General features: G+C 44.7%; 2 protein-coding genes across 2 annotated transcripts in view; one reads left to right on the top strand and one right to left on the bottom strand.

Moving 5' to 3' along the window:
• EVA1C (eva-1 homolog C) overlaps positions 1–14,926 on the bottom strand; it is a 40,350-nt gene extending 25,424 nt beyond the window's left edge. The window contains exon 1 of the mRNA XM_082497167.1: positions 14,680–14,926. Within this exon, the coding sequence (XP_082353293.1) occupies positions 14,680–14,806 (127 nt within the window). The 5' untranslated portion in view covers positions 14,807–14,926. The remainder of the gene's footprint in view (positions 1–14,679) is intronic.
• A 10,391-nt stretch (positions 14,927–25,317) lies between these two features.
• URB1 (URB1 ribosome biogenesis homolog) overlaps positions 25,318–26,789 on the top strand; it is a 56,565-nt gene continuing 55,093 nt past the window's right edge. Inside the window, exons 1-2 of the mRNA XM_082485535.1 lie at positions 25,318–25,628; positions 25,936–26,075. Coding sequence (XP_082341661.1) covers positions 25,469–25,628; positions 25,936–26,075 — 300 coding nt within the window. The 5' untranslated portion in view covers positions 25,318–25,468. The remainder of the gene's footprint in view (positions 25,629–25,935; positions 26,076–26,789) is intronic.

The raw sequence follows: 26,789 nt of genomic DNA, 5'->3' as shown, positions 1-26,789 counted from the left end.
GGAGACAATCAGAAGAGTAAAAGTGAGAAAACTCATGGGTTGAGAGAAAGACAGTTTAATAAGCAAAGCAAAAGCCATGTACGCAAGCAAAGCAAAACAAGGAATTCATTCACTACTTCCCATGGGCAGGCAAGTGTTCAGCGGTCTCCAGGAAAGCAGGACTCCATCACGCATAATGGTTACTTGGGAAGACAAACGCCATCACTCCAAACGTCCTCCACCCTTTCCTTCTTCTTACCCCACTTTATATACTGAGCATGACGTCATATGACATGGAATATCCCTTCGGTTAGTTGGGGTCAGCTGTCCCGGCTGTGTCTCCTCCCAACTTCTTGGGCCTCCCCCCACCCCGCATCTACCCGCTGGTGGGGCGATATGAGGAGCAGAAAAGGCCTTGACTGCACAGCAACAACCAAAACCACCAGTGCGCTATCCCACTATTCCCATCCCAAATCCAAAACATAGCATTACACCAGCTGCAAGCAAAAAAAAAAAAGAAAATTAACTCCATCCCAGCTGAAACTATGACACATACGTAACTTTTTTATTTCAAAAATTATAATTTTCCTTTCTTTGCCTCTTTTCCAAACATATAATTGGTCTAATTAAAGATAAAAGCTAGTATCTTCTCCTCAGAAGCCTTGCTTACGCCATTGTGGTGACAGCAACATTATTACTGTTAAGTATAACACAGAAAAAAACCCAAGGCATATTTTCTTGTTTTGGTGGCTGAATCAGAACTAGAATTACAAGTTTTTTGTATCATTAAACCAAACATTAGTTTTCTCAAAGAAAATACTGAAAAAGAGTTTGCTCATGCCATTTAATTTTCACACTTTCTCCTCTTTTTAAACCTTTCACCAAAGATGAGCAATTAAAAAAAAAGTTTTTTAAATATAAATTTAAGCATTCCAAGTAAATTATATGAAAATAAAATATTTCAATTCTCTAGCATCTTTTCCAGCTCCAGCTGTGCAATCAGATAGGAAAATTCAGCTCCCCTATCAGTTACTAAGTCTTGAAAAAGGAGAAGCCTGCTCTGATATTGTCTTTGCTGTTTCTCATCTAGAGCCCACGACAGGACAGGAGTCAGCTAGATGGACCTTCCACTGCAGCAAAGATGCAGGTGAGTTCCTCAACTCATTGAACTCAGTGTGAGCACTGGCACTAAAATCAGGACGGAGAGAAATTCATGCCCTGTATTTGCAGTCTAGATCTCAAGGAGACCAGCCCAGCAGAAATTCCCACGGCTTCTCACAGGTTAAAAAAACCAAACCAAATCCATCCCTTACATTTTCTGTGTAATTGAGATCACAAATAATTGAGATTCCCTGCCAGAGCAACTCCTCTGTCAGCCTGCTCCTGAAAGGTGCTGAGTATTGCCAGGAAAATGGGCCGAATGCCCAACAGCACCCAAGCGACTTTGCTGTGGTCCACTACTGTAAAGGGGCCTCCAGTGGCATTTACTGCCGCTGAATGCCTTTGACGTTGCCATCATAGCATAAAGGGCCACAGTGTAAAAGAGCATTCAGCCCAACGTGAGTTGCGGGCACTCAACACCTTGAAAGATTTAGCCCGATATTTGTAATCATTTCAGTTCTTCAGGTTTTAAGTTACTTGGAGCCAAGAGTGCTGTATACAAAACAGCCCAGTATTCCCTAAAGAATATCAGCTATGTTGTGATTTGGATGAGTTCCCTGGCATCTTAACTGCTACTTTGATCCTGCAAATTCCTAATCCAGTATCTAAGCACCTTTCTCCAACAATTGCAACTATTCAATCCTTTAAAAAATGCCTTTCTAAAAAACTTGCTCTGATTCTGTATAAGCAATATGGTTCACTTGTCAAAATAGCATTAAATGGCCTGGTGAAAATAAGACATCATGTTCTCCGGCCTTCCAAGCAGCATTTAAAGTTACTCTGCTGTTATTAAAATCTTTGTGTATTTGCACACAATAAAGGATAAAAATAGTAATGGAAATTGGCTGAAACCTAATGTTCTCTGATAAGAGAAGTGGTGACGTACTAGTATCTAAATTGCTCGTCTCACATGGCAGACCACATAAACCGGCATTTTTTATTACTATACACACAAACTACGTAGACACAGGTGGAGCAGTCAGCCCTTTGGGAAGAGCAGTGCCGACTGGGCAGCTGACAGCCCACGCTGGGAAGGAATTCCCACTCAAAAAGTCACGACTTTCTCTTGCTCTTCCCTGAAAAATTCCAGCTTCTTTCCTCTCCTCATGCTGGTCCACTTCCACGTGCCGGGGCGCTGCCTGCCCTGTGCCCACCCGGAGGATGGGGCTCGGTCAGGGAATAAAGTCTTCTCGGCAGCTGGTGCCTCTCACCACCGTCCCAAGTGGTGCTTGTGCAGGAGGGAGCAGCTTCCAGTCGCCTTCCCTCCTTCCCTGGGCAGCGTGGCCTTGTAGTCACCCTGGTAGAAAGCTTCATCTTCTTGAGACCATGAGTACCCCTACATTGTTTACCAAATTCTGCACAAAGACACACTTCCCTCGAGGCAGCAAGTTTAGCCAAATGACAATGTAAGGTTAGGGGAAAAATATGTTCTTATCTCCACAATTAATAACAGCCGTGATTATCAGGAGAGAGGGCATTGTAACAGTTGAATGGGTCTGTCAGTCTTTCTGAGGCATGCTTCCTTTTCTGCATTTCTCTCAACTGGCGCAGTTAAATCAGGTCATCCAAAATAGACAGCGGGGTTGTGTCACCGTCCAAATCAGACAGCAGGATTGTGTCACTTTCAGGCACTGGCCCAGCACATCACCCAGGCTCCAGGCACTTCAGGGCACTATTTGTTGTTCAGAATCTCTCGGTTTGTATTTGTTCAGTTAATCAATATCTGTTAGTTGTGAATTCTGAGAAAACTTTTTTTTTTTTTTTTTAATACTTAATACGGGAGCTAGAGGCTGTGCCTGGACTACAACACACCTCTAAGCCCTGGCCCCCTGCGTACAAGGGAAGTACTCACTAGCTGCTCTCCAGTCAGCACACGAGGAGATTCCCTTTCCCTGGAAAGCAGGGCACCGGGAGGGCTGGAGTGCAACCACAGCTCGCCCCAGCATGGATGGAGCCAGGTCATGGCTGTGTGTGCGCCTGGACTGGGAAACCAGAAGATTTGTGAGTTATGGGATTTCTTACCCTGAGCAAACAGAATCTTAAGCAGACCCCATAAAAGAAATCCTCAGATGACTTAATGTTTTAAACCTAATGTTGGGTTTTCTCTTTTTGTTTTCTGGGTTGTTGGGTGATGGAGGGAGATGACAATGTTTTAAGCCTAATGTTGGATTTTTTCTCTTTGTTTTCTGGGTTGTTGGGCGTTGGAGGGGGAGGTGGTATTTAGCTATGGCAATCACTTTTCCAAGCGTTATTCTGAAATGAGGAGGATTACAGATTTCCTCTTTCTTTTTTCAAAAATAATGTGTCACTCTTCTTTAAAACAATATGAAACTTTATAAAAAAATGTCAACTATTGTGAGAATCGTCTAAGTTAGAAAAATTTGGCAATACTGCAGTGTCCCAATAACATCTTTATGCCTCTGTGTGAAAGCCCCACTAGGAGCTTTCCCACTAGGAGCTTACCCTCTACAACTACCTGAAAGGAGGTTTTCGAGAGATGGGAGCTGACCTCTTCTCCCTGGCGACAAGTGATAGGACAAGAGGAAATGGGTTCAAGTTATGTCAGGGCAGGTTTAGATTAGATGTTAGGAAGCATTTTTTCACTGAAAGGGTTATTAAACATTGGAATAAGCTGCCCAGAGAGGTGGTGGATTCACCATCCCTGGAGGTGTTTAAGAAAAGGGTAGATGAGGTGCTTAGGGACATGGTTTAGGAGTGGTGGTGTTTTTATCAGGGTAGGTTAGTGGTTGGACTTGATGATCTTAAAGGTCCCTTCCAACCTCACTGATTCTATGATTCTATGATTCTATGATTTATCCAGCACACACATTCATAAGCAATGTATGGGGTGCTCTGCATACAAAATCACGTACAAGCCAGTTACAGACTGGCTCAGAAGTTAAGCCTGAATCATACGGCAATAAACAGATCCCATTGATTTGAAGGCCAGAAGGTATCATCCCACCCAACTGTCTGCATAACCCAGACTACTCACGCATTGTAACTTTCTACTGAGACTCAAAACACCAATGCAGAATCCAAGCGTAATCCTTTCTTCCAGAATTAGCCAAATTAGTCACAGCATCCACTGTGTTGACAAAGAACCTCAACTAAAAAAACATAGCACCAGAAAAAACACACAAAACACCGAGGCTGAACAGCTGATCAAAGCTTTAAGCCTTACCGATCTCTTCTTGTTGCAAAGGAGGCCTGATAAACTGTAGTAATAATGACAGACAAAAGCAACTGGCCTAAAGGAGCAAAAGTTGTAAATAGGTATCTCTTTGTGTGAAACAGAGCTCTTAAAAGGTTATAGCTTTTATATTCAACATTTGCTCCTGGCATGATTGCTCTGAATAGCAACAATAATGGTAGTAATGAACCTGAAGGTATGAAAATAGCAGAAAGACTTTTTTTTCTCTTAAAACCACTGAAAAACTGAACTTAGAAAGTTTCCATTTAAAACAATATGACTACCAAAAAGCCTGGAAGCAGTCAGCCAAGAGATGCGTTACGTGTCCCGCACAAGACAGTACAGGGTACTCAGATTTGCTGGATTCATTCCTTATGGTGGAGGATGCTAACACAAGGCCCTAAGGCCCTTTTTCAGTTGTCAGCAATAGAGTAAAAAAAGAAATATGTACATTATGTCCAGCCTCACTGCACTGGTATGAACCTCACCATATGGAAGCATCAAGGAGAACAGCATTTCAAGCTGTGAGTCTAAAGCCGTGCACATATTAAATGCAATCTCAGCATTGACTGATGTAATGTCTTGTTGGCGAGCAAGCAGCTTTGCAATGTAATATTTTCAAAGCCTAAAGCTGAGTAGCACACAGCCTACGAGGATTCTCAGAATCAGGACTTCGTATATAGATTTAGTAATATTAGTTCCTGTGCATCGTTCAATCTAGCTTAATTAGCACAGCAATTTGCTAGCTCGTTTTAAAAACATACAAATCCATTTTAGATCAAAATAGACTGAAATAGCACACATAATGTTGTGGGAGTCCCAGAAGGCTAATCCAGTCGGTAAATCTACATCAGCTCCCGCAGTTTTACGAAGAATTGTGCCAACAGTCATTAAAAATACACGAGCAAGATTGGCAAGGTTGAAGGAGATCTCATGCAGCGATAACAGAATTGTTGATAAACTCTGCTACAAACACCATTAGAAGCATCAACCTGATATTTTCTCCATCGGTTTGTGAAGGAAGCACTGAAGATAAATTAACCCCTGAGTTTCACTGCCATCCCCTCTGCTATACCCTCCACTGGTCTTCAGAGGCAGCTACACCACAGGCCGTGCTGTTCAGGGCTACTGCATAATCACTGCTTTCAGAGCCGGGCTGCGCATGTGGATGTGACAGTGTCCATTTGCCTTCGTTAACAGAAGCAAGGATCTGCCTCATGTCATTCTCTTTAGTCTCTTACCTTGCTTGTCTGCAAGTTCTTTCTATGGTAGCTCTTTTTTAGAATTAGTAATCGTGACAGAGGGCAAAATGTTATCCAGGAAAGACACTGTTTCTAAAATTCACAACACTCTGTTTCTTGCCCTATTGTTTTATTAGTTTTCATCCAAGTGTCTTGTAAGCATTCTGTTTGAGTCATTCTAGCCCGACTTGGTCTTACAGTCTTTTATCAACAAGAAACACCCTTAGGCAGAAGCATTGTTTATTCTACTTACTGTTCAGAAATGAGCGTAACAGCTTCACTCAGCAGATACATAGAAAAATCTACACTTGCTTAATATATGCTTTTTTGCAGTCACCAATTTAATTTCCCTTCATTGAATGTTTTTCTTCAGTGTGCCTTTTTCCACTATTCCTCTTAACACTCATACTCTTTACCAGTGACTGCTGTCCTACTAACTTCATCCTTTTGCTTGTATTGCAGGAGATGGCATGAAAAGCTGGTTTGCCATGCAAGGAAAATAATTTTTGCATAATCATTGTATTTTTTACATTATCTACACCTTTTTGACATGGGGGTTGATGTACACTTGGAAAAACTAGTGGTAATCTAGTTGCAGTGACAAGCTAGTGACCACAAAAAACCCCTTCCACTTCCAAATATCTATATCGGTTTCACAGCATCTAAAGCTGTTACTTTTCTTAGCATCAGACCTTGAGAGTTTTCAGTTGACCATTTCTAAAGGAGATGAAGCTTATGAGATCACGATCTCAGTCCACGTACCATTCCCTTACTCGACAACTTTTAAGCTCAATGGCCAGTTTCAAACCTGAGAGGTACAGTAGTACTTAAAGAAATAAAGTTCCTACAATCTTCATGAAAATTGAACACTGTGCTGACAGGTCAAAATAGGAGCTGTCACTTCCAACTCAACCCCTTACTAAAGCTAAAAGTCAACTTACTGCTGAAAAGACAGCATACATATACTAGAGAGCTAATCAGCCTGCTACTATTGGAGTAATTTGTTTCCACTGGCCTTAATGACAGATGAAGGATTAAGCCTTCAATAAAAAACGTTTAAGTTAAAAGTGAAAATGCTTTTGGGATAGTATGGCAAACAAAGCAGGCATCAGTGATGAAGACCTCAGTCAGGTTTTCCATGAACTGCTTTATCAACATGTGCACTTTCCTAAGGGAATTGTTTCATTTTTTCCCTCATAGTCATACCTCATGGATCCTAACTTAGATCATAACCATCTTATTGAACCTAACTCCCACTGTATGCTAAATGTGAGCATCAGATCCAGGTAACCAGCAGGTAATTCAGTGTGAAACCCCATCAAACTCTAGTATGGGAACAAGGTTTATTCAGTGAGTAGCAGCACACGCAAGAAGCCAAGCCATGAGCTCTTTTTAGAAAAACAAAACCAAGACATCATGAAGAAAGTATAGACCTCCTGTAACTTTTTGGTTATGCCAAATGGGCATTGTTTCTCCAGAAACCACATAACCTCTTCATATCCGTGCCACTCAGTCCACGCTTGCAGTCATCTGTACTAAATTTTTGCAGAGTGGGAAAATCCATGAATGCTGCACTCACAGACCAGATGCTTATTCTCTCTCTCATATACTGCCACAGCTGTTCTCTGTTTCCTTCAAATCTACAGTTTCGTATTCCCTTGTGTTGTCTCCTAGGAGTGATGCTTATTTGCGTTGTATCCCAATAGCTTTCTGAGGAAATTGGAGAGATCCCTATGCAATTCCTTTTCCTCACTCACTTTCTATTTCCTTTTTCCCTTCTTGTGTTAGGAAGAGGCAAACTATTACCGACCCCTGAAGATTTTGGTCTGTAGTAAACTCTATGCTATGGTCAGTTATACTTCTCTCAGCTATTCCATGAAGCCATAGGGGCAAACACTTGTCCTGGGACTTAATATGGAACTATTACAGTAGAAAAGGAAGATTTTCTCTGTCCTATCCTAAGATGCTGACAAGAGGCACAGCGCTGTTAAGGGAGACTGTAAGGCTCTTTTCCGCCCTTGCCAAAAAATCCTTCTTTTGACTGCAGACAGAGTAGCCTCTTCTAGTACCATTAACAAGAAGTAACAAGAGAAAGGCTCAGCAGGCGGCAACTGCTTCTGGAGACAGAATGAGTGAATCATTATGCCCAAGAGACAGCAAAGTTATGATCTTTCCAAAGACTGCAAGTAGGAGAACCTCAGGGACTAGAGGAAAATATTTCTTTGAAAACTTGGATTTATGAACTTGAACCTCCATGCAAACTTGAGGCTGGGGGGGGTGGGGAGGGGAGGCTGTTCATTCACAGCTCCTCAGAAAACAAAATACAGGTTTCCTTTTGCAAACAGAACTCTTACTCAAAGTCTGCATTTTTTTTTTGTATTCCCATTTATATTTGGCACTCAAAAAAATCAGATAAATTACAGATCAGGGAATTTGTCCATCTTCTGGCAGCTCACAGATCTGCAGTGTTATGATGCCTTATAGTGAGTCCAAGGCAGAAAAGCAAAAAAAACCCACCTTACCCTTAAAAATGATTTTCTTTACTACATCATTTCATGGTCCTCAACTCAGTTTTAGCCTGAAGAAATGAAAAGTCCAAAATTGCAAAATGATTATGAAAAGTTAATTCTTGTCTTCCCATCCAAGAATAAATACAATGAAGAAAAATAAAGAGTTATTTGTGGGTTGAGACCCTCATCCAAAGCCCAGTGAAATCCTTGGGAATCCTTCCAGTGACCTCCACAGGCTTTCAATCAGGTCTTATGAGTGATGTTTTAAAATTAATTCTAAATTAAGAGCCAAACATCACTGGTATTTAATTTGTTGCCAGAAGCCACACAATAGACCTTTGAAACAAAACTCTTAAAATGCATAGAAATTCAGATGAAATGACTCACCAATGCTGAACAAATAAGGCGCAACCATGCCTCCTTCTGCTCTTCAACTCCATTTAAGACACTATTTTCTCTGTGTTTGGTAATGTATCAAAATATTTCAATGTTAGTTGTAGATTATGGTTGGCAGATGACAGAATTCTGATAACTGGTGACTGGTCAGACAGTGCTTTCTCTGTCTGGGTACACTTCCATCAAAATTTGGAACAAGTCTGTAACCCCTTTAATAAAGCTGAGACTTTCTGGAAGCTCTGTCTTACTAAGAAGGGTATCAGCAGCAGATGGAATAGGAAAGCAGGGGGGAGCTAATCCCTGTTATTTATTTTGAATAAAAATAACATATGATGTGTCAGGTGCCAGCAATCTGCACAGTGAGAACAAAGAGAGTTCCTGCCCCAAAGATATAAGAATCTGAAAGACAGACTCAAACATGTTGGTCTCTGAGCACTGGAACTCAGGAAGTCAGGTTTCCTATAGGCTTGTGTCTTGTGCCTGAATTTCCCAACATCTGTTGTAGGGGTAAGAGCATCATGTTACGCTTTAACTCACTTCAGGAGAGCTTTTGGAGCAGCATCTTTTCTCGGGGATGCTAGTAGGACCTAGCTGCTTATGCTCACAAAATGTGTAGTAACTTCATAGGACCAAAGCTTTTACTTCTCTAACAAGGATGATTAAATCTGATCAGAGGATTTAACAACAATGTTAGGCAAAATCCACATCTAAATGGGATTTCATAAGCTACACTTCCTCAGGAAAGCAGCAAGAACTGCACAGACAAGCCTGAAACAAAACCTTGGATCTCAGCACCCTGATCTAAACTAAAAGCTCACTTCTGACACACACCTCTTCTGCAGAAAAAATACCAGATCCAAAACTTGCTCCACTTTGAGAAACTTTAAACCAGACTTTGAGGCCTAACTCCCATATTACTGAAATGAAACACGTTTCTAAAATGAAATGTTTTTCTTTAAACAAAGCAACCAAAATTTGCATTTGACATTTACAAGGCAGGATCAAGAAGATGCATCATTGACATCACTCCTTTTAGCACCTCTTTAAATATCCTGGTCGAAGGACAAACTCCACTTGCCACAGTGAGTCAACAGAACAGGCTCAAGAAAATTTATACAGGATTTTATCTGACCAACACAAAATCAACAAAAAAACCTCTGCATCATTGTGGTTGGTCATGATTGATCCTGCCACGTTATTACAAACAAAGCATTTGCTCGAAGCATTTGTTTGCTTTCCTTTTGCCTGGGGGAATCTGGGATGGGTGAATGCCACAGAACTTAATGGAAACTTTTAATGCAGAAAGGCCACAAAATCAGATTATATTTCTTGGGTGAACTGGTTTGCTTTTTCATTAGATCCATTTGTTTTCTATTGTTGGGTCATAAGATCAAGTCTATGGTTTTAAAGGAATGCCTAATTCTGTCCGAATGGTTCGGGAAAAAGAAAGAAAAGTTGACACCAACGGACAAAGGTCAAAAGGTTCTACCTAAGCAATGGGCTGCTTTTTCTGTTCGCATGCAGAAAGTCATTCTTCAGCCCAGTTATGCAATCACACAGTTACTTCATTTTTGATCTTCGGTTACAGCCACGTTTCTTGAAAGCTGCCCAGAAAACCTGGCTGGGACTCAGGTAAAGAAAGGGAGATTGACTGATTAAGTGAGCGAAGAAGGCCAGTTCAAAGCAGAAACCCTTAAGCTCCAAGTAGCATGGAAAAAAGAGGAAGAAGTGAAAGGATGGATGCAAAATACCCACAAGTAAATCTTTAAAAAAAAAGGTGAATGTATGTATGTTCCTCAGTGTTGCTTGTGAGAAGGAATTTGTTTTCAGAAGGGTAAGAGGACAGTTCATTTTTGCCACAGATGCAGAAAAGGTGGGAGAAGGAGCAGGGCTAGGACAGAGAGCCAAGGGGAGAGCCCAGCACTTTCCCACTGCCAGCAAGGAGGGCAGGGGGGTGAGATGAGGGAGCAGTGACTCCTGCTGTTGCGAAGGTACACACTCCTGAGCAATGGCCACCATCCCCAGCAAAACCAACCCTCCCTCAGCAGCAGTGGCAGCAGACACTTGGGCTTTCTATGGCACCAATAGAAGTTTGTAAGTACTAGTAGTATAAGTTTGTGGGTCTTGCCAGCTCCTTATTTTGCCTGGTTTGGGAAACAGTCCCTGAACATAGAGGAGCTGTGAGGAAACATCTGTCCTGTGGCCTTGATTTCTTGAAAAATGTGTCCCCCTCCACATCCAGCAGTGTCTCGGGAACCCAGAGTATTTAGGATTTTGTCTCCCAGAGACTGGAGAATTAGCAAAATTCACAGCAGTCTTTAGTCTCCTGGATTGGGATTTGATCTGAAATGTGAAAGCTGCAAGTGATCACAGAAAAACAACGTGAGGACAGAGCTTTGTCAAGTAGGAATGAAACTGTGGACATAAATATTTTGGTAAAAAAGGATTTTAGATGTCTTTTGAAGAGCAGGCATGAGGGGAAAAAAATTCTCTAGCTGTATGATCTTCTGCATGAAGATCTAAGGAAAGAACTGTGGATTAAGTTCCTACCTCTTCTTCCAAACCTTCAGCTTTCAGTTTCAAATTTGGGCATACGCACTTGGATTCCACTTAAAAAAATTAATGATGTAGAGGACTGCAAACCTCAGGGCAAACCTTTACTTTCAATAACCAATGCAATTAATAAATATGTTCTTTGTTGCCACCAAGCTGCTAGAGAAGAATAGATTATGTAGATCTTTAAGTATCATGTGTATCAACATGACTTTACTTCAAATACCTCCTGTTATTAAAAGGAGAAACTAATTTTGCTTAGTGACATGGAGTCCTCCTCACAAAGTTTGATTTAGAACTGCTACTGGAGTCTTGTTTCAGAACATTTTTCTCCCTAGAAAATACCAATTCACATACCAATTCCCAAAACATTATTGCATGGTGAAGAAATGTTGGGGGGGGGGGATCAACAACATTTTTTTTCATGGTTAAAAGCTGGACTGAGACATATGAGAACAAGAATCTGCAGCTCTACATCCTGTAAGGGGAAGAGTAGTAACAAGACCACAATGGCAACTGACCTGCAATAAACAAATGAAGAGATTCTACTTGCAGCCAGAGCTGCCAAACTCTCTCGTATGAAAAGGGAGGGATAAATACTGTACTAGTTTCACTGCTTCTGTTCTGTGAAGTGATCCATAAAAAATGACCACAGTTTTCTAAATGGGGAAATAAATACAAGCCAAACATTAAAAAAAAAAAAAGAATAACCCTTCCCTATCCACATACACTGTTTCCCTGCTCCCCTTTCCAAAACATCAAACAAATCCCGAGGGGGGTCATCTCTGTGTTGTTACAAGCAGGCAGCTAGGTCTTGTGATTAACAGATGGACTCTGGGCAGGTTAGAATTGCTAGCGTGATTTAATAAACACATAAAGAGAACAACAAAGATCACACGTGCAGTTGTTGCAATTTGACAGCAGTCTGGGAAGCGATTATAGAAAGCTGTCAGAAGCTGGGGGGGGAGGGGGGGAGAGGGGAACAGGGTTTGGGCTGCTGAGGTAGAGATCTGATGCTGGAAACACACAGAGTGGAAAAGGCAATGACCCCAAAAAAGTACACATCTGATAATCTGAGTATAAAAGCCTGAAATCTGTGAAAAGGAGGTAAAGTTTAATCAACTGGCCTTCCAACTCTTTGTGCGCTCCTAAATTCCCAGTGCCAGGTGAAATTGTGCAGGGCACATTCAAGGCACAGATCTCAGCTCCTTTTGCCTTGATATGGGCTGCACGTGGAAACCCATAACCTGCTGCCTGGGAGCTTTACCCTCAGAAAGGCAGGGTTAGACCTGACACTTTGCAGAAAAGTGAAAGGGCAGGTGGTGGGTTAAGCAGGGGGAGCCAGCTCCCCGCTCCTCATCCCTCGGGATAATCCCCCAGGAGCTGCCCGCACCTTGGCAGCTGCAGGGCCCTGCCCCTTTAAACGGGGCAGATTTGTTTTCATGTAAATTCAGCAGAGCCGATGAAAATCAAGTCGCTGTTCCTGCTGAGGGAGGGAGGGAGGGAGGGAGCAAATAAGGAAACTGAGCAGCTCGAGAAGCTCAGCTTGAAGCTGCTGTTAGGGAGACTGTAATTCTTCAACAGGTATTACACAGACTGGGGATGGCACTGCAGGGTGTCATCCTACCTCTGACAGCTCCTGGCCCCACAGCACATACTTTTGAAGTAGCTAAAAACTTCTCCATGTGCTCTGGATACCTTTTTTCAAAAGGCTCCATCAACATTTTGGTCTTTTCTGTCATTCTGGATGAGATCTCCACATTAAGAGTAAAAGAAAATGGGAGCAGAATTTGTTCAGGCCTGGAAACTTCCCAGTCTGGCAAGAATTTTGGAATCTGACTTTATTTTCTACATCTTATTTACTGAATTGTCTGCATTACATTTTTAATACTGATCTCTGGGGTGAGATACAGGTTTCTCCTTGGTCATTCTACCTATTCAGAAACTTCAGTGCACAATGAATACTGAACACAGCTGCACTTCTGAAACGTATCTTGGGATAACCTTATCTAAATAACTTCATTTGAAGAGTGAATGGACTTCTGTGAGAGGAACTTTCCTAGATAAATGAGAGGGATATTTTTTAACTCAGCGGCTATTTGAAAGGGAAAATTTGAACATTTATTTTATTTTCTTGTGGAGAGCTACCATGTGATTCCAAAACTAACATCTACAAGCCAGCAGTTAAGCCAACAAAACACCAAAGAATGAGACAGCAAGCATTTAAAAGCTTTTTACGTGTGAAAGTAATCTAATAGGAGAAACATAGTTTATCCACGTATATAATTCTGGTCTTTATATTTGGTGGTTGCTTGCTTAGAAATGTTCAAGCTTACTGTGGTGGACACAGTAATAAAAACACAAACTGTATTTTCCGGTTGCTGAGAAAATAGTTTCTAGAGAACCGTCACCAGCATTTTGAACTGTATTAACATGAGCTCTATTAAGATGCATAACAACACATTTGGACTATTAATTATATACTAACTTTGTTCTGGTGCACTTGACTGGCTTTTGGAAAGTTCTGCTCTGTTCATTAAGGGTAAGGTTTGCTTTTTGCCCTAGAGGCAGTTCCTTAAGCTTGCAACTGCCAGGAATACGCTGTGCTTACCGCAAAATACAGAAAGGAGAGGAACTGCGCTTCTGAATAACTTTCTAACAGCAGCGAGATGTCCTGGAGCACAAGAAAAGTGACAAGAGTGCTGTTGTCTCAAACAGAAAAGATTGCTGCTTCCTTCTGCCGGAAACAAGGACATCTTTCCAGCTTCTACAGTCATTTAATTTTGCACTGATGCAGCACCCCTGCAGTGATTGCGTATGTGATTTCAGAATGACAGCTAGCGCCTCTGCTCACTTTGAAGGGGCTCTCCCCATCCCAGCACTGCGAGGCGAAACGCTCTCCCAGCAGAGAGAAACCGCGGCGGCGTTCGTTGGCTACCGGAGTTAAAGGACGGCTCGCTCAGGGCCCGACTCCAAGTCTCCAGGAGAAAGTGGGAACCTTTCCAGGGACTTCCACGCACTTTTGGTCAGGCCCTGGCTGCTTCACGCACGGCTCTTCCCACCGCGTAGCTGAGCACAAACCCACAGTTCAAGTCTTCACGTCCCTTCCCACCTGGCCCCTCTGGAAGCCCCTTTAACCCTTCTCTTTCTTCCTTCTCCCCCTCCCTCCTCCTTCACAGGGTGCATCTGAATCATGGGCCCCGGCTCCCCTGGGTGCAGGCCCGCGCCCCGGCCCCGGGACACGACGTGCCTGCAGCTCCACCGGCAATACGCAGCTTTCCCGAGATGTTTCGGGCGGGGTCCGCCAAGCGGGGCCGCGGAGCGCGGAAAGCGGGCAGCCCCGCCGGAGAGCCGCCGCCACCTCACCTCACCCCCGCCCCTGTCCGGGGGTGCCGGGGTACGGCGGGTCCCCTCCTGAGGCGGTACGGAGGGCTGGCAGCCGGGAGGGAGCGCCGCCAGACCCCTGGCCGCCGTCGAGCCTCACGGGGACCCCTTTAGCCGCTGCGCCCCTCAGTGCCGTGCCGTGCCGTGTCGTGCCCCCCCGCCGCGCCGGGCACTGCGTCCCGGGGGACCGTTAGTCCGTCCCGGGGGACCGTTAGTCGGTCCCGGCCCTCCCGCCGCCGCCTGGGGCGGGCCCGCCCCGTACCTGAGAAGTCAGCGAGCGCCGCGACCTCCGCGCTGCACACGAGGATCACGCAGGAGAGGAGTTGGAGGAGCCGCCGGGGCTCTACCTGTCTCCGGCGTGGGTGCTGCCCCGCATCCCCGTCCCTCATGGTGCGGGAGAGGGCAGCTCGGGGCGGGGGGGGCTGACCCGCCGCCTCACATGATGCAGCCGGCCCCGGCTGGCGGCACGGCCACCCCCGGCCCGCCGGGCGCCCTCCGCCGGGGGCAGCGTCGGCTGCCCCGGGACCGCGCAGGCGGCGGGGCACGGGAGCAGGAGCAGGAGGAGGGCGGAGCAGCCCTGCCCGAGGCCGAGGCCGCAGCGCAGCCGCCCCCCGCCGCGGCGGGGGAGTTGTCCCGACCGACGCGGGGCCACGGGAGGCGCGTCGCTGCCGCCGCGGGGGAGCCCGTGGGGCTGGTGGGGAAGAGAAGAGGCTTCTCGGCGGCGCCGTGCCTGGCACTGCCCTCAACGCACATCGTGCGGGCCGGGCTGACTCAGAGCCGGCTGCACCTCGCCCGCCCTCCCCCGGCTCTCTCCACCCCTCTCCGGGCAGTTCGCGGTCCCGGCACCTCCCTCTTGGCGGCGAGGCATGATTTCGCCTTCGAGACCCCGTGCGAAGGTCTTTCTTTTTAACTTATTTTTCCCCCTCATTCCTGCTTGGCAGTGGTTGGAGGGCTGTCGGAGACTTACACGCACCCCCTGACTCATGTGGCAATATCTCCCTGCCTGTATTTTTCCCCAAGATAGGTGCGAGGCACCCCCCCCCCCCCCCATCACTGCCCGTCCCCCGCAGCGCTGCTTCCCCGCTTTCCCCTCCTGCGGACCTCCTTGCCCCGTGTGCCAGACCCTGCCCAGTCTGCTGCTCCAGCCTGCCTCCTGTCCTTATTCCTTGTCTCACAGGTCTCGGGGGGGGGGGGGGGGGGGGGAACCCAGCGGACAGCTATGCTTGGTAGGATCTGCGGGTGAGGGATTTCAGCGGGCAGACAGCTGCGTTAAGAAACGGCCCTGACTTTTCCATGTTGCCAAAGAAACTCTCCCTTCCTCTGCTTCATCTCCTCATGCTGTCACCTGACAACACCTTATCGCAGCCCTTAGCTTTGAGACTCAACGTAGTTCAGCATAGCTGAGTTTGAAGTGTGTAGGCCAGCTTAAAGCTTTCGTTGCAAAGTGAGAAAACATCTTGAAGTTACTTGGAGAGAGCTCATGTTGTTCTTTTGTAAGACTGAAAAGTAAACCAGCGGGAAGTTCAAACAAATTGTCGTTACGACCTACTAAGCCACCTTCAAATATAATTTGGAGCTATAATTTGGACTAAGGAAAATAAATCAGAGCACTCATTTCCTAGTTCCTGTAAGAGCTGCCCTCAGGAAAGAGAGCCTAGAAGCAACGTTGGAAACAGAGCATGAAAGCATCTTCTGCCCTGGGGTTGTGCTTGGGTATAAAGTGGGTAGGCAAGAACATCTAGCTGTTTACATCCTGGCATGCATGTTCACACTGATCTCCTTTCTCCTGAAAAAAAAACAAACATGAGGGAGTAGGTGAAAGATGACGGAACCAAACTAATTCTGTTAAATCCGTTCCTCTCCTGCTCCAACTGAAGTTGGATGACGTCCAGCTTTGAATTTCCAAACTTTGGAACCTCTTTCTGGAGGTTGCACTGAACTTTCACCAGCTTGAACTTCATGTTTGAATCTGAGTCCACTTTCTTTCCTCACCCTCTCCCTCTTCACACACAGAACAACAACTGGGTAACACATACATTATAGTTATGCTTCCTTAGTCTTGGGCAGATAAGAGCAGACCAGGTTTCACATGAACCTGCCTGAGGTCAGGGGCGTTCCATTAAGTTTTACTGAACTCTGATAAATGGGATCAAAGATGCCGAAGTAACAGGATAAAATGGAATAGCTCTGAGCATCTGCAACTGCAAAAACGGATAGGAAGAGAGAACAGTAACTCTGCCAGGTGTGTGAAGCTCTTCCTTCTGACTGCTTCAGATAAGGACAGTGTTTGCCTCTGAACTGAACCCAGTTACCCTGTGCCTTCCAACTGTGGTACTGGAAGGACACTTGTGGGAGTCTCCTGCCTACTCCTCTCATTTTTTCCCTTGATCATCCCCTACCTGGTCATTTAATATGACATTTCCTGCTCTTGCTGTCACAGGTCAGTTCCACCACAGGCAGAAATGAATGCCAGGGGAATGGTATAAGGAGCACAGATTTCTACCCCTCCACAAAAGAAAACATTTGGGGGCCATACTTGGATCTTCTAAAAAGGTGTTTAGATGACTACGGTGAACTTACTTGTCTACCCTAACTTCATACCTGCCACGTCTACCATAACTAGGGCCATAAAAATGATCAGAGGGCTGGAGCGCCTCCCCTATGAGGACAGGCTGAGAGAGTTGGGGTTGTTCAGCCTGGAGAAGACTCTGGGGAGACCTTATAGTGGCCTTCCAGTACCTAAAGGGGAGGGACTTTTTACAAGGGTACATAGTGATAGGACGAGAGGGAATGGCTTCAAACTGGAAGAGGGTAGATTTAGATTATATATTAGGAAGAAATTTTTCACTCTGAAGGTGGTAAGGCACTAGAACAGGTTGCCTAGAGAAGTTGTGGAAGCTCCATCCCTGGAGGTGTTTAAGGCCAGATTGGATGGGGCTTTGAGCAACCTGGTCTAGTGAGAGGTGTCTCTGTCCATGGCAGGGGGGTTGGAACTAGGTGATCTTTAAGATCCCTTCCAAACTAAACCATTCTATGCTTTTATGAACTACATACCTACCATAACTTCAAGTGAGTGCAGTCAGATGATCTATGGCTTCAGGATGCCAGACTCTCACTCCCTATAGTGTCAATGGAGAGATATCTCATATTCAGGCCACCTGTTATAGCTCTAACAGGAAGTGTGTCACCTCCTTCTCTCTGAATTGCCCATTGATCCCAGGAACATAGATGTCAAGGATGGCAACTTGGTCTGCTGTGTGTGACTGAGTAGACAATGGATCTGTGACAAGTACACAACCCATTCAGAAGAATATATAAAACGTCAAAAATGACTGAGAGAGATCCTGTACTTATGCTTCAAAGGTTTTGAATCAGAAGATCCTGCAGGGCTGTTTGCCTAGTGAGAACTTGTGAATCTTCTCTTTCCAATGAGATAACATTGCTTTTTCTAGCCCTGTGGAGCTGTACAAAAAAGACCATCCAGCAGTGCAGGAATGAGTCTGGTATGCTTTTGGCATTGTGCAGGTATAACCCAAAGGCAAAGGCAGTTTTCAAGTGGAATGACTGAACTGGGAGAGGTTCAAAATGTTGTAGGTAACCTCCAGGGAGGTGAAGCAGAGAGGGTTGAATAACAACACAAGAGGCAGCTGGGTGCTCCTATGTGTAGATAACTGCCTTTTAGGGAAGCATTTCTATGGAGGAGGGCAACTTATGGACATTGCAGCCAACAGGAATTGAAGACACGCTTTCAGTAAAATGGCATTGAAATTTTTTATTTAGTTAGTTATTACCTGAATGGGGGCTACTTTGCTATTCAACATTAACCTAAAATCTGTACTGTTTCTGATAATCCCTGCTATTCCCTGCTATGGGTAGTGCTTAAATGGTAAGCTTAGAGACAGCAGTGTAAAACACAAAGGTAGGAAGGGATAAAGTATTATTTATCCCAATGCGCAAAATGCGTTTCTTTGCCATAGCCTTGAAGCAGGTTCTACAAGCCGGCAATGTTCAATAGTTGGAAGACAGTGTAACTAATCCAGACATGTTCAGCATGTAGAATTACAGAATTTCTCAGTCTTGGCCTTTCCTTATAAGCAACATAAGTGAGATTCATTTTTTCCCCAAAGTCAAAATGAAAGCCTGTAAGTTAGAATCCAGGACAGATACATGTCTGCTTCAAACAGTTTCTCTCTTTTGAACTTCCGGAGAAAAGAAATCATTTCACAGTGTCAAAAATGCAGGAACTGTGTTGTTGCGTGGAAGCTTTGCAACAGCAAAGCCAAAATCTGAGCTCTTAATTTCTTTTTTCTCCATATTATTCATTTTTCTCTGAACTTCAGCCAAACTGCCAATTTGAAACTCATATCATGGCTTAGTGTATGGAAATTCAAATGAAATGGGTGCTGTCAGTTAGGAAATAAACAAACAATGTGAAATAATAGAAGGCAGTTTAGTTTAGTTAGATGGCCTAAAAATTTCTATTAGTGAAAAAATCATAACAAGGTCTATAGCACAGTGACAAAAATTATCAGAAATATATAATCTCAGAAATACTTTTTCACATATATATACACATCTCCCCGTTATACCTCCTACTACTTTTGATTTGTCTTTTCTCCCCAATACATTTACTATGAGCTGGTATATGTCATTTTTATTCTCTTCTCCCAGAATAAAGCTTCCAAGAAGTTCACTAATGTACTCTTCAGGTTTGGGGGTAAAACAAAAAATCAAAGTACAAAACCCCAGGCTTTTCCCACATCTTTAAATGCTTTATATTCCTGCATTCTGACACAGATGCAATCTACAAGACAGTTCAAACAAGTGGGCTGCTATCCTCTCTCTGTTTCTATGGAAATGAGTATCAGACCGGTTAAAACAAAGCACATGCTTTACAGTAATCACTATATGGTGATTATTTAAAATAACATAGCACATTTTTCCCAATTCAACTGCTACTCCTATGGATACAAGAATGAAAATAGTGGTAGAGAAGCCTCTCTTGTATTTTTTCAATTCTAAATGTGCTTTGGATGCTGTAAGTTCTCATGGGGTGCTACAGATTTTAAGCTCTAACAAGATCTTCAAGTGTGCAGTAATTTGAACTTGAGAGGACCAATTCTGCAAGCTGTAGTTAGGAAACATTCTCATGCATGTAAGCAGAAGTTTGAATGAATACAGAGTACAGTACTTCACACAGCAGGGTTAGAAAGAGGGAAAATATTTGCTGTTTTCTGCCTTTATTTTTGTCTCACCTCAGAGAGAGCCAAGTTAGCTAGCAAGTTTTGAGTTTTGTGGTCATAAACTGCTTCTTGTGTAGTCAGCTCTTGGCTGAACTAATCAGAACATCATAGGGACCCTGAACACTTCACAAAAAAGCAGTAAGATGAAGTTTGTAAAATCAATCTCCTCATGTTTCATTCCATCTGAATGAAATCTCATTCCAACTTCCTCATCACACGCCATGGAAAGGTCACTGCTCCTCATCCTGCTGAATGCTGCCAGTCTTACTGGCACCTCTCCTGTATACAGATTATTTTTTTCTAGCAGTACACCTGGGCACTTGTATAGACACGAAGTAAAAGGCATGCCCCATCTCACACAGCTTGCTGCTGGAAACAAGAAAAAAAAAAAGGACCTAAGGTGGAGAAAGAACAAATGCACCAAGAAAAAAGGTCCTGACTTCATTGTCCTTGCCCTCCTAAGGCACGTAAGTCATCCCTGGTCACTTCCTGAGATGAATCTTCAAAGACTGGAAAAAACTATGTGTCTTGCCTCTCAGTTTAGGAAGGACATTAGGACAGAGCTGCTGGGTGGACGACAATCTTGGAAATCAGCCTGTTTACTCATGAAAGTGCCTTATTATGGGTTTATGAGCCTGCCTTTTGGCTGGTTGTTGTCACTGTTTCTCCATTAACATGTATTTAGGCTAAGATTTTCCAAAATGACTAATGATCTTATGCACTTGAAATTCAAGGCAGCGGCTTTTTAAAGCCACAGAATCAATGTCAAAGCACTGAAAAAGCAGTGGCTTTTCCAAAAGCCTTGGAAAATCAGGCCTCAAGGTCTCTCAAGTTAGGTATGCAAAGGCATGCAACACTGGTAGTGTTTCGGAAAAGAGTAACCCATGTCAATGTATAATCAGTGAGAGTTAATAGTTTTGAGATCCAGACCTCACACTAATTCAACCTGAGCACCCCAAAATTAGAAGCAAATAACAAAATTTGAAAATAATATTACATTGTTTCTAAGTGCTTGCTTTTCCTCAGGACTGTAAGGGTTCCATGGTAAATTCTGAAGAGATGCTCAGTGACTATGTTATACTAACTTGGGCTTGATGATGGTTGAAGATTATTCCATGTATAGAGGGTGGGAAGGATTTCAGTATGCATGAAAGATACCCTTTTTCTGCCTCTGGATGTAACTATCACACAGTGCCAAAGGTCCTGTTCTGTACATTGAACTAAAGGGTTTATTCAGTTTATCGCAAGTAGATACCCATAGCTGCTCTTAGCTTATACCTCCTCTACTCTTCCCAGCCTGCTCACTGACCTTCCTGCTCTTCTGTCCTCTTCCTTTCTTTTCTGATCTTTCCATCCATCTTCAGCATCTGGGCAAGCAGCCTGATTCCCGACTCATACCATACTCTGGCTCAAAACCCTGGTGCTAATGCACGCTCATACTGCTGACGCCGCAGGCAAGTTAGGTCCTTTGATATCGATAGGACTCTAGTGTAATGGGAGGGAAGATAAACTGTCATTAGTCAGGTTTTAAAATGCCCTCTTTTAGTTATTCAGAGAAGTGCTGCTCCAGCTGGAATAACTAAGGGACTGAAGGAGGAGGGGTGATTTTGTTTTTCGGCATCAAGTGCAACAAAAAGTTGTGGGTTTACTAAGTTGCTGTAACTGCTTATGGCAGAGTGGCGTTGGTGTTGCAGGGCAGTTTCCCCGGGATTACTGCCTCAGCCCAGCCTCCCCACTCAGTTCCTGAGGCCATACACCATTCTCGTGCATCACCCACACCCCTTGTTCCTAAACTTCTGGAATTCAAGCTCTGCAATGTCCGTATCTTCAAGTGCGTGAGCTGGCACTGGGCTGATCAGCGCGAGGATGGTGGGAGTATGGGGCACAGGGCATTCGGACATGTGATGATGAATAAGTGATAGTGTTGGGCTGTGTTGGGAATATTCCCTTCTTGCGAGGCTGTGTTGAAGAAGTGGTCCTGACACTTAGCCCATGTCCTGGCAGCATCCACCCTCTGTCCCTCTGCAATCCCATGCCTCAGGTGTCAAAGGCTGGAAAGCAGAAAGATCTGATAAACAGACATATCTCACACAGGAACTTGAAATTTTGGGAAAAATTGAAGCAAACTTTTCTGTGAAATAATTCCGTAAACCATGAAAGAACATTGAGAACAGCAGTTTTAAAGGTGTGATTTTTGATGAAATTCAGTCCCTCTGAATGCTTTCTATGATTAATTTATACATCAAGTGAAAAATTCATGATAAGAAACTACTGCATTTCCTACATGCTCTGGGCCAAAATTAGCGTGGAGTAGGGGATCACAGGTCGTGTATGGCCATCAAGTGATACCACCACTAAGACCAATAGTGATGCAGGGGTACTGTAACTGGCAGAGGCTCCGCTAAATGAAACATGAGTGTTTTTAAAGGTCTAATGTGGGATTAGCATGGGCTGTATGGCTTCATTTAGGTATGGGTCTATCAACAGCCCTACTCAAAGGGACAGTCGCTCATCTATAGTGTGAGGTTGCAGGCCAGGAGACTGGGCTGAGTTTAGTAAGGGTCACCAGGGCATGGTTAGGGGAAGATGTAAGTTCGTATTAACAGACTTAAGCTCGAGGGCTGGTATAGCAAGGATTGCTGAGCTATAGCTAAAGGCTAGAGATAGCAGCTGGGTGAGCAGGACAGGAGCATTTGTGGCTGAAATCAGAAGACAGACCTTGATGAAGCTATTGGGTTAGAAGTGGCCTAATTTGCCAAAACAGATTTTGTCTTCAGGATTGCATGAGTGAGGATCCTAGAGCGAGGAATAATGTTCAAGTTTGGCAGGCAAAGGCAAATTAGGCTGAACTGCAGGGCTGGGGGTTGTTACTTTAGACACTCTTCAAGCCAGTAAAGGCTTCAGAAGTCAGATTATGGCTGTTGCAGGAAAGGGTCACTTGGCTTGTTAGTTTTGTATCTGGAACTGTTCGTTGAACAAGGGCGAGAGCTAAGGTTCATGTGAGGGACTGGGAATTAGTTTTCAGACTTGCAAATGCCAAAGGGGCAATGTGTATCTTGGATATGATTATATATTCATCTGGCAAGAATCACAGAAGTACATTTCAATTTACTGAAAACTGTGCAGCTCACAAATTAATACTTGACTCATTCACTGCTTACATCTGTTAAACATGTAGGCACAACAGAGCAGATGAACTTTGTCTGAGCTTGATGTCTCATTCTTCCATTGGGCCTCCAGGAATCAAGCCTGCCAAAAAACAGACCTGAGGGAGGAAAATTGTCATAGATACAATAGAGAAAGAAAAGGACATAGCTTCAAAGTACACTGCGGCAAGAACATGGAAGTAATATGGCTTGAAGAGAAACTAACAGTCTTCCTCACCATTGTCATTAAAGCCTATGACAGCTACTCAGGCAGCGAGGGGAGAGAATAATTGAATTTAAAGTTGAAGTTAAAATAATTTTCACTAGCATTTTGCAGTAATGCTTTGATACTACATATCCTATGAAATATGGTGTGATGATAGTGGCCAGGCTCATAAGTCTGAAAATTACAACTTTTACCTGGATGATATCAGTACGGGTGCTTTGAGCCTTTTAAAATCTGTGTTAAATCATTTCTTTTCCGTTCTACTAGCTCTAGCCTTCCTTTTCTTCCCCTTACAAACAAAACAAATCCCTCTTGAGAATGTTATTTAATTTCCATATTACGTGCCCCCCAGTTTCTGGAATTGCAAATGTATTTGTGTATCTGCACACCTTCATTTAATTTCCAGGAAAACCGTAAGGTTGAAACAAAGGATTCCCATCATCCAGAACAACCCATCAATAAGGTTTTATGGAAGAACTGGACAGTCTGTGCCTTTGCACAGAATTTGCTATACTATGGTGAATTCCAAATGAAACTGCCATCAAAACAAGCAGAAAAATAGTTTAAATCTACTGAGTTAAAATTTAAATATTTCTGGAAATATCACAAATGATTAGCAGAGTTTGGAGTATGATGTAACTAGCAGCATCAAGATGCTTTTTAGCCTTTGTTCTTCTAAGTTACTTTAAAAAACCCCTTGGACTTAGCATCTAGCAAGTAATACTGTCACGTTTCCTTTTTTCCCCAGTCTCATGTACACCTTTCATTTTAGCCTTTTGTGCTTTCTAACTCCACCTTCTTTTATTTTACCCTACCACCCATTCTCAAAATAATGCAGCATCTTCCACCACATTAAAGCATTTGTCCATCCGAAGAGTTAGAATGGCTGTTAATATTGCCCTCTTCTGGATCACTTTTTTTTTTAACAGTGTTTTGTTTGAAAAAACAGTTTTAACAAAATCTCATGTCAGGAAAACCCAGAAAAATATTAATGTTGCTTTTTTTACTTGTAAATAGGAAAAAGAATCCACTTTGGATAGATCTCTCAATTTGATTTTCATTTTCTCTAACTGGCTTCATATAAAAATCTCCTTTATCTTCCACTACTGTTTCAACTGTTGGCATTTCGTATCTAACAGTTTGTTGGAACAAGACTTTTTCTATTCCTCCTTATCACTGTGCTTCTCCTGGAAAATCTCTTGCTGAAAGCGAAACCTCTCCAATTTAAGTCTAGAGAACAATATATTTGGCCACATTGAGTAATGTGCTTCACAGGCTGACAGGTGACCACTACCCTTGTATTATTTGTTTGTAATTGTTAGTGTTTATGTAAGACTTTTTAACCAGACAGGTTTAAAAAGGTAACAGAAACATGGGTTGTTAATCGGAAAGCAGTTTATGGCTATTGCTTTTGCAAATGCCAATCGTTCTACCTTTTCCCTAGTTATCTGATGAAGTTCTCTTCCCTCCCTGCTCCTGGCATCCCGTGCTTTCCCCTTCCACTCCAAAGTTTGTGTCTCCTTGGTTCAGGACTGCATGGGACTGCAGTCCTGTGAACCCGTGATGCCAGCTGAGACAAAAAACCTGCTTGGCCTTGCAAGCAGCGGTGGATGAGAGACAGCTGTGCTGGAGCTCTGCTTTTGAAGCCCCCCGGCTCCAGAAGCTTTCACCCCTTGGATGTACCAGCTTGGGACCATGTGGGTGCACTTCAAATGAGGCAACCGAAGCAGCCTAAGAGAGAAGTGGGAGGAAAGAAAAGGTGTGACAACTATTTTTAACGCTTTCTGTCCACTTGGGCACTGATTGCGCTGACAACCAAACGCATACACACACTACGCAAAGGGCAGTTTATGCTTTTATGCCCGCACACGTAGGAAGCACTTTTGCTTTTCTCCCCCGGGGGACTGAATGCCCCACCGGGAGGGCGGCTGACACGCAATAACCACACGCAGGGGGCACTTTTGGGCAGGGGACAGTCAGCTGCAATGCCTGAGAGGGACAGGTCCCTCAGCAGAAAGGCGCGGCCCGGTGCCCGCGGCTGCCTCACAGAACCACGCCGGTGGCCGTTTTCCACCTGGAAAGCCCCGAAAAGGGGGGAGGCCGGGGGAGGCGGCCGGGCAGGACGGCCGGGAAATCTCACAGAGGGAGATCGGCCCGTGGCTGGTGGGGGCTGGGAAGGCTGCCCGTACACGCTGCAGCCGGGCCTCGGCTCCTCACGGCGGGGGACGCCCGGCCCCGCTGCTCCCGCCCGGCCGCGCTCCCTCAGAGCCCAGGCCCAGTCCCGCTCCACCGGGCCGGGCGCATCGCCACCCCCCCGGCTCCTCGCTAGCAGCGGGGCCGCGCCGGGGAGGAGGCCGCTGCCGCCGGCTCTTCCTGCCGGGACGCGGCGCTGCCGCTTCCGGGGCGGCCCTGGCGGGGTGCGGGGGTGGCAGCACCATGGCGGTGAAGCGCCGCGGCGTGCCTGCGACTGGCCCGCCGGCGGCCAAGCGGGCCTGCCGCGACCAGGAGGAGGAGAAGAAGAAGAAGGAGGAGGAGGAGGAGTTCAACGGCACCCGCTTCAAGGCGCTGCTGCGGGACCCCGCCACCGCCGGGAAGGGTGAGGGGCCGGGCCGGGCCGGGCCGGGCCGGGCGGGTGGGTGCGGCGTGCTCCTGAGGTAAAGGCGTGCTCCACCGGCGCAGCAGGGGCTGGAGCGGCTCCCCGGGGAGCCCGGAGGCTTCTCCTTGTCCCCAGAGCGACGTCGTGGGGATGACGATGATGATGGCGATGATGATGCTATTACTATAATGGCCTGCCGCAGAGCCCGGGCGGCCGCGGCGGCGTGTGCGGGCCCGGGTGGGGGCGGGGGCTCGTAGCGTGTCACCGGCCGGGCCTGTGGCTCCCCGGTGAAACTCTGTCACTGCAGGTCTGGAGACCTTCGTCTCCGTTGCTAAGACGCTGCCGTCGCCTGAAATATACGATGTCGTGGAGGGATACGTAAAAATTTCCATGGAGTGTGCCGAAATATTTAAGCTTCTGGATGGAGAAAGGAAGCCTGAAAGTGAGGTAAGTTGGCTGTGGGTGTTGCAGTTGAATGACTGGCAGCGTGCGTCCTGACTGGGAGAGGAACTGCTAAAGAAATGCTTTGTGGCATAAATAACTCTGAAAATTTGGTATGGGTTTGGTTGGTTTTTTTCGCCTTTTTTTTTTTTTTTTCTGGAAATCACAGTGGCGGAAGGACTGATCAAGTAGGAAATGTCCTTTTCAGTGCAAAGATGGTCCTGGATTTAATGATACACCCAATGAGTAGTTCTGCCAAAATCAAGCTGTTAAAGTTCTTTAAGTGTTATGAAAAGACCATTTATGAAATAAGGGGGTCGACAGAAGCAGTTATACAAGGAAAAACAACATAGTCCAGTGAAAGTAATTGTTTTTAGGTAACTAAACATCTCCCTGATATGTCAGTATTTCTAGGAAGCCACTGGTAAAGTTGACCTCATTTTTCTCATCTGAGCTGGACCCAGTTTTTCCTCATCAGAATATAATGAATAAACTAAAGAATTAAAAAAACTTTTCACTGTGTATACTGTGGCAGCATTATTAACTTAAATCTGCTTACAATGTGAAATTGGATAGTGTTTTTTTTAACCTCCACTTGTAGGTCTTTGCATTAGATTATCACTTTCTTCTGTGTGATGATGACCTGTCATGTTCAGTGACACAATGTTCTTGCTTTCTGTAAGATCCTTTTACCAACAGAGGCTAATACTCGTAATGAAT

Source organism: Vanellus vanellus (genome assembly GCF_965231255.1).
Source record: "Vanellus vanellus genome assembly, chromosome: 1".
NCBI classification, from domain to species: Eukaryota; Metazoa; Chordata; class Aves; order Charadriiformes; family Charadriidae; genus Vanellus; species Vanellus vanellus.
Note: the sequence above shows the minus strand (reverse complement) of the source record. Positions and strands in the feature narration are given on the sequence as shown.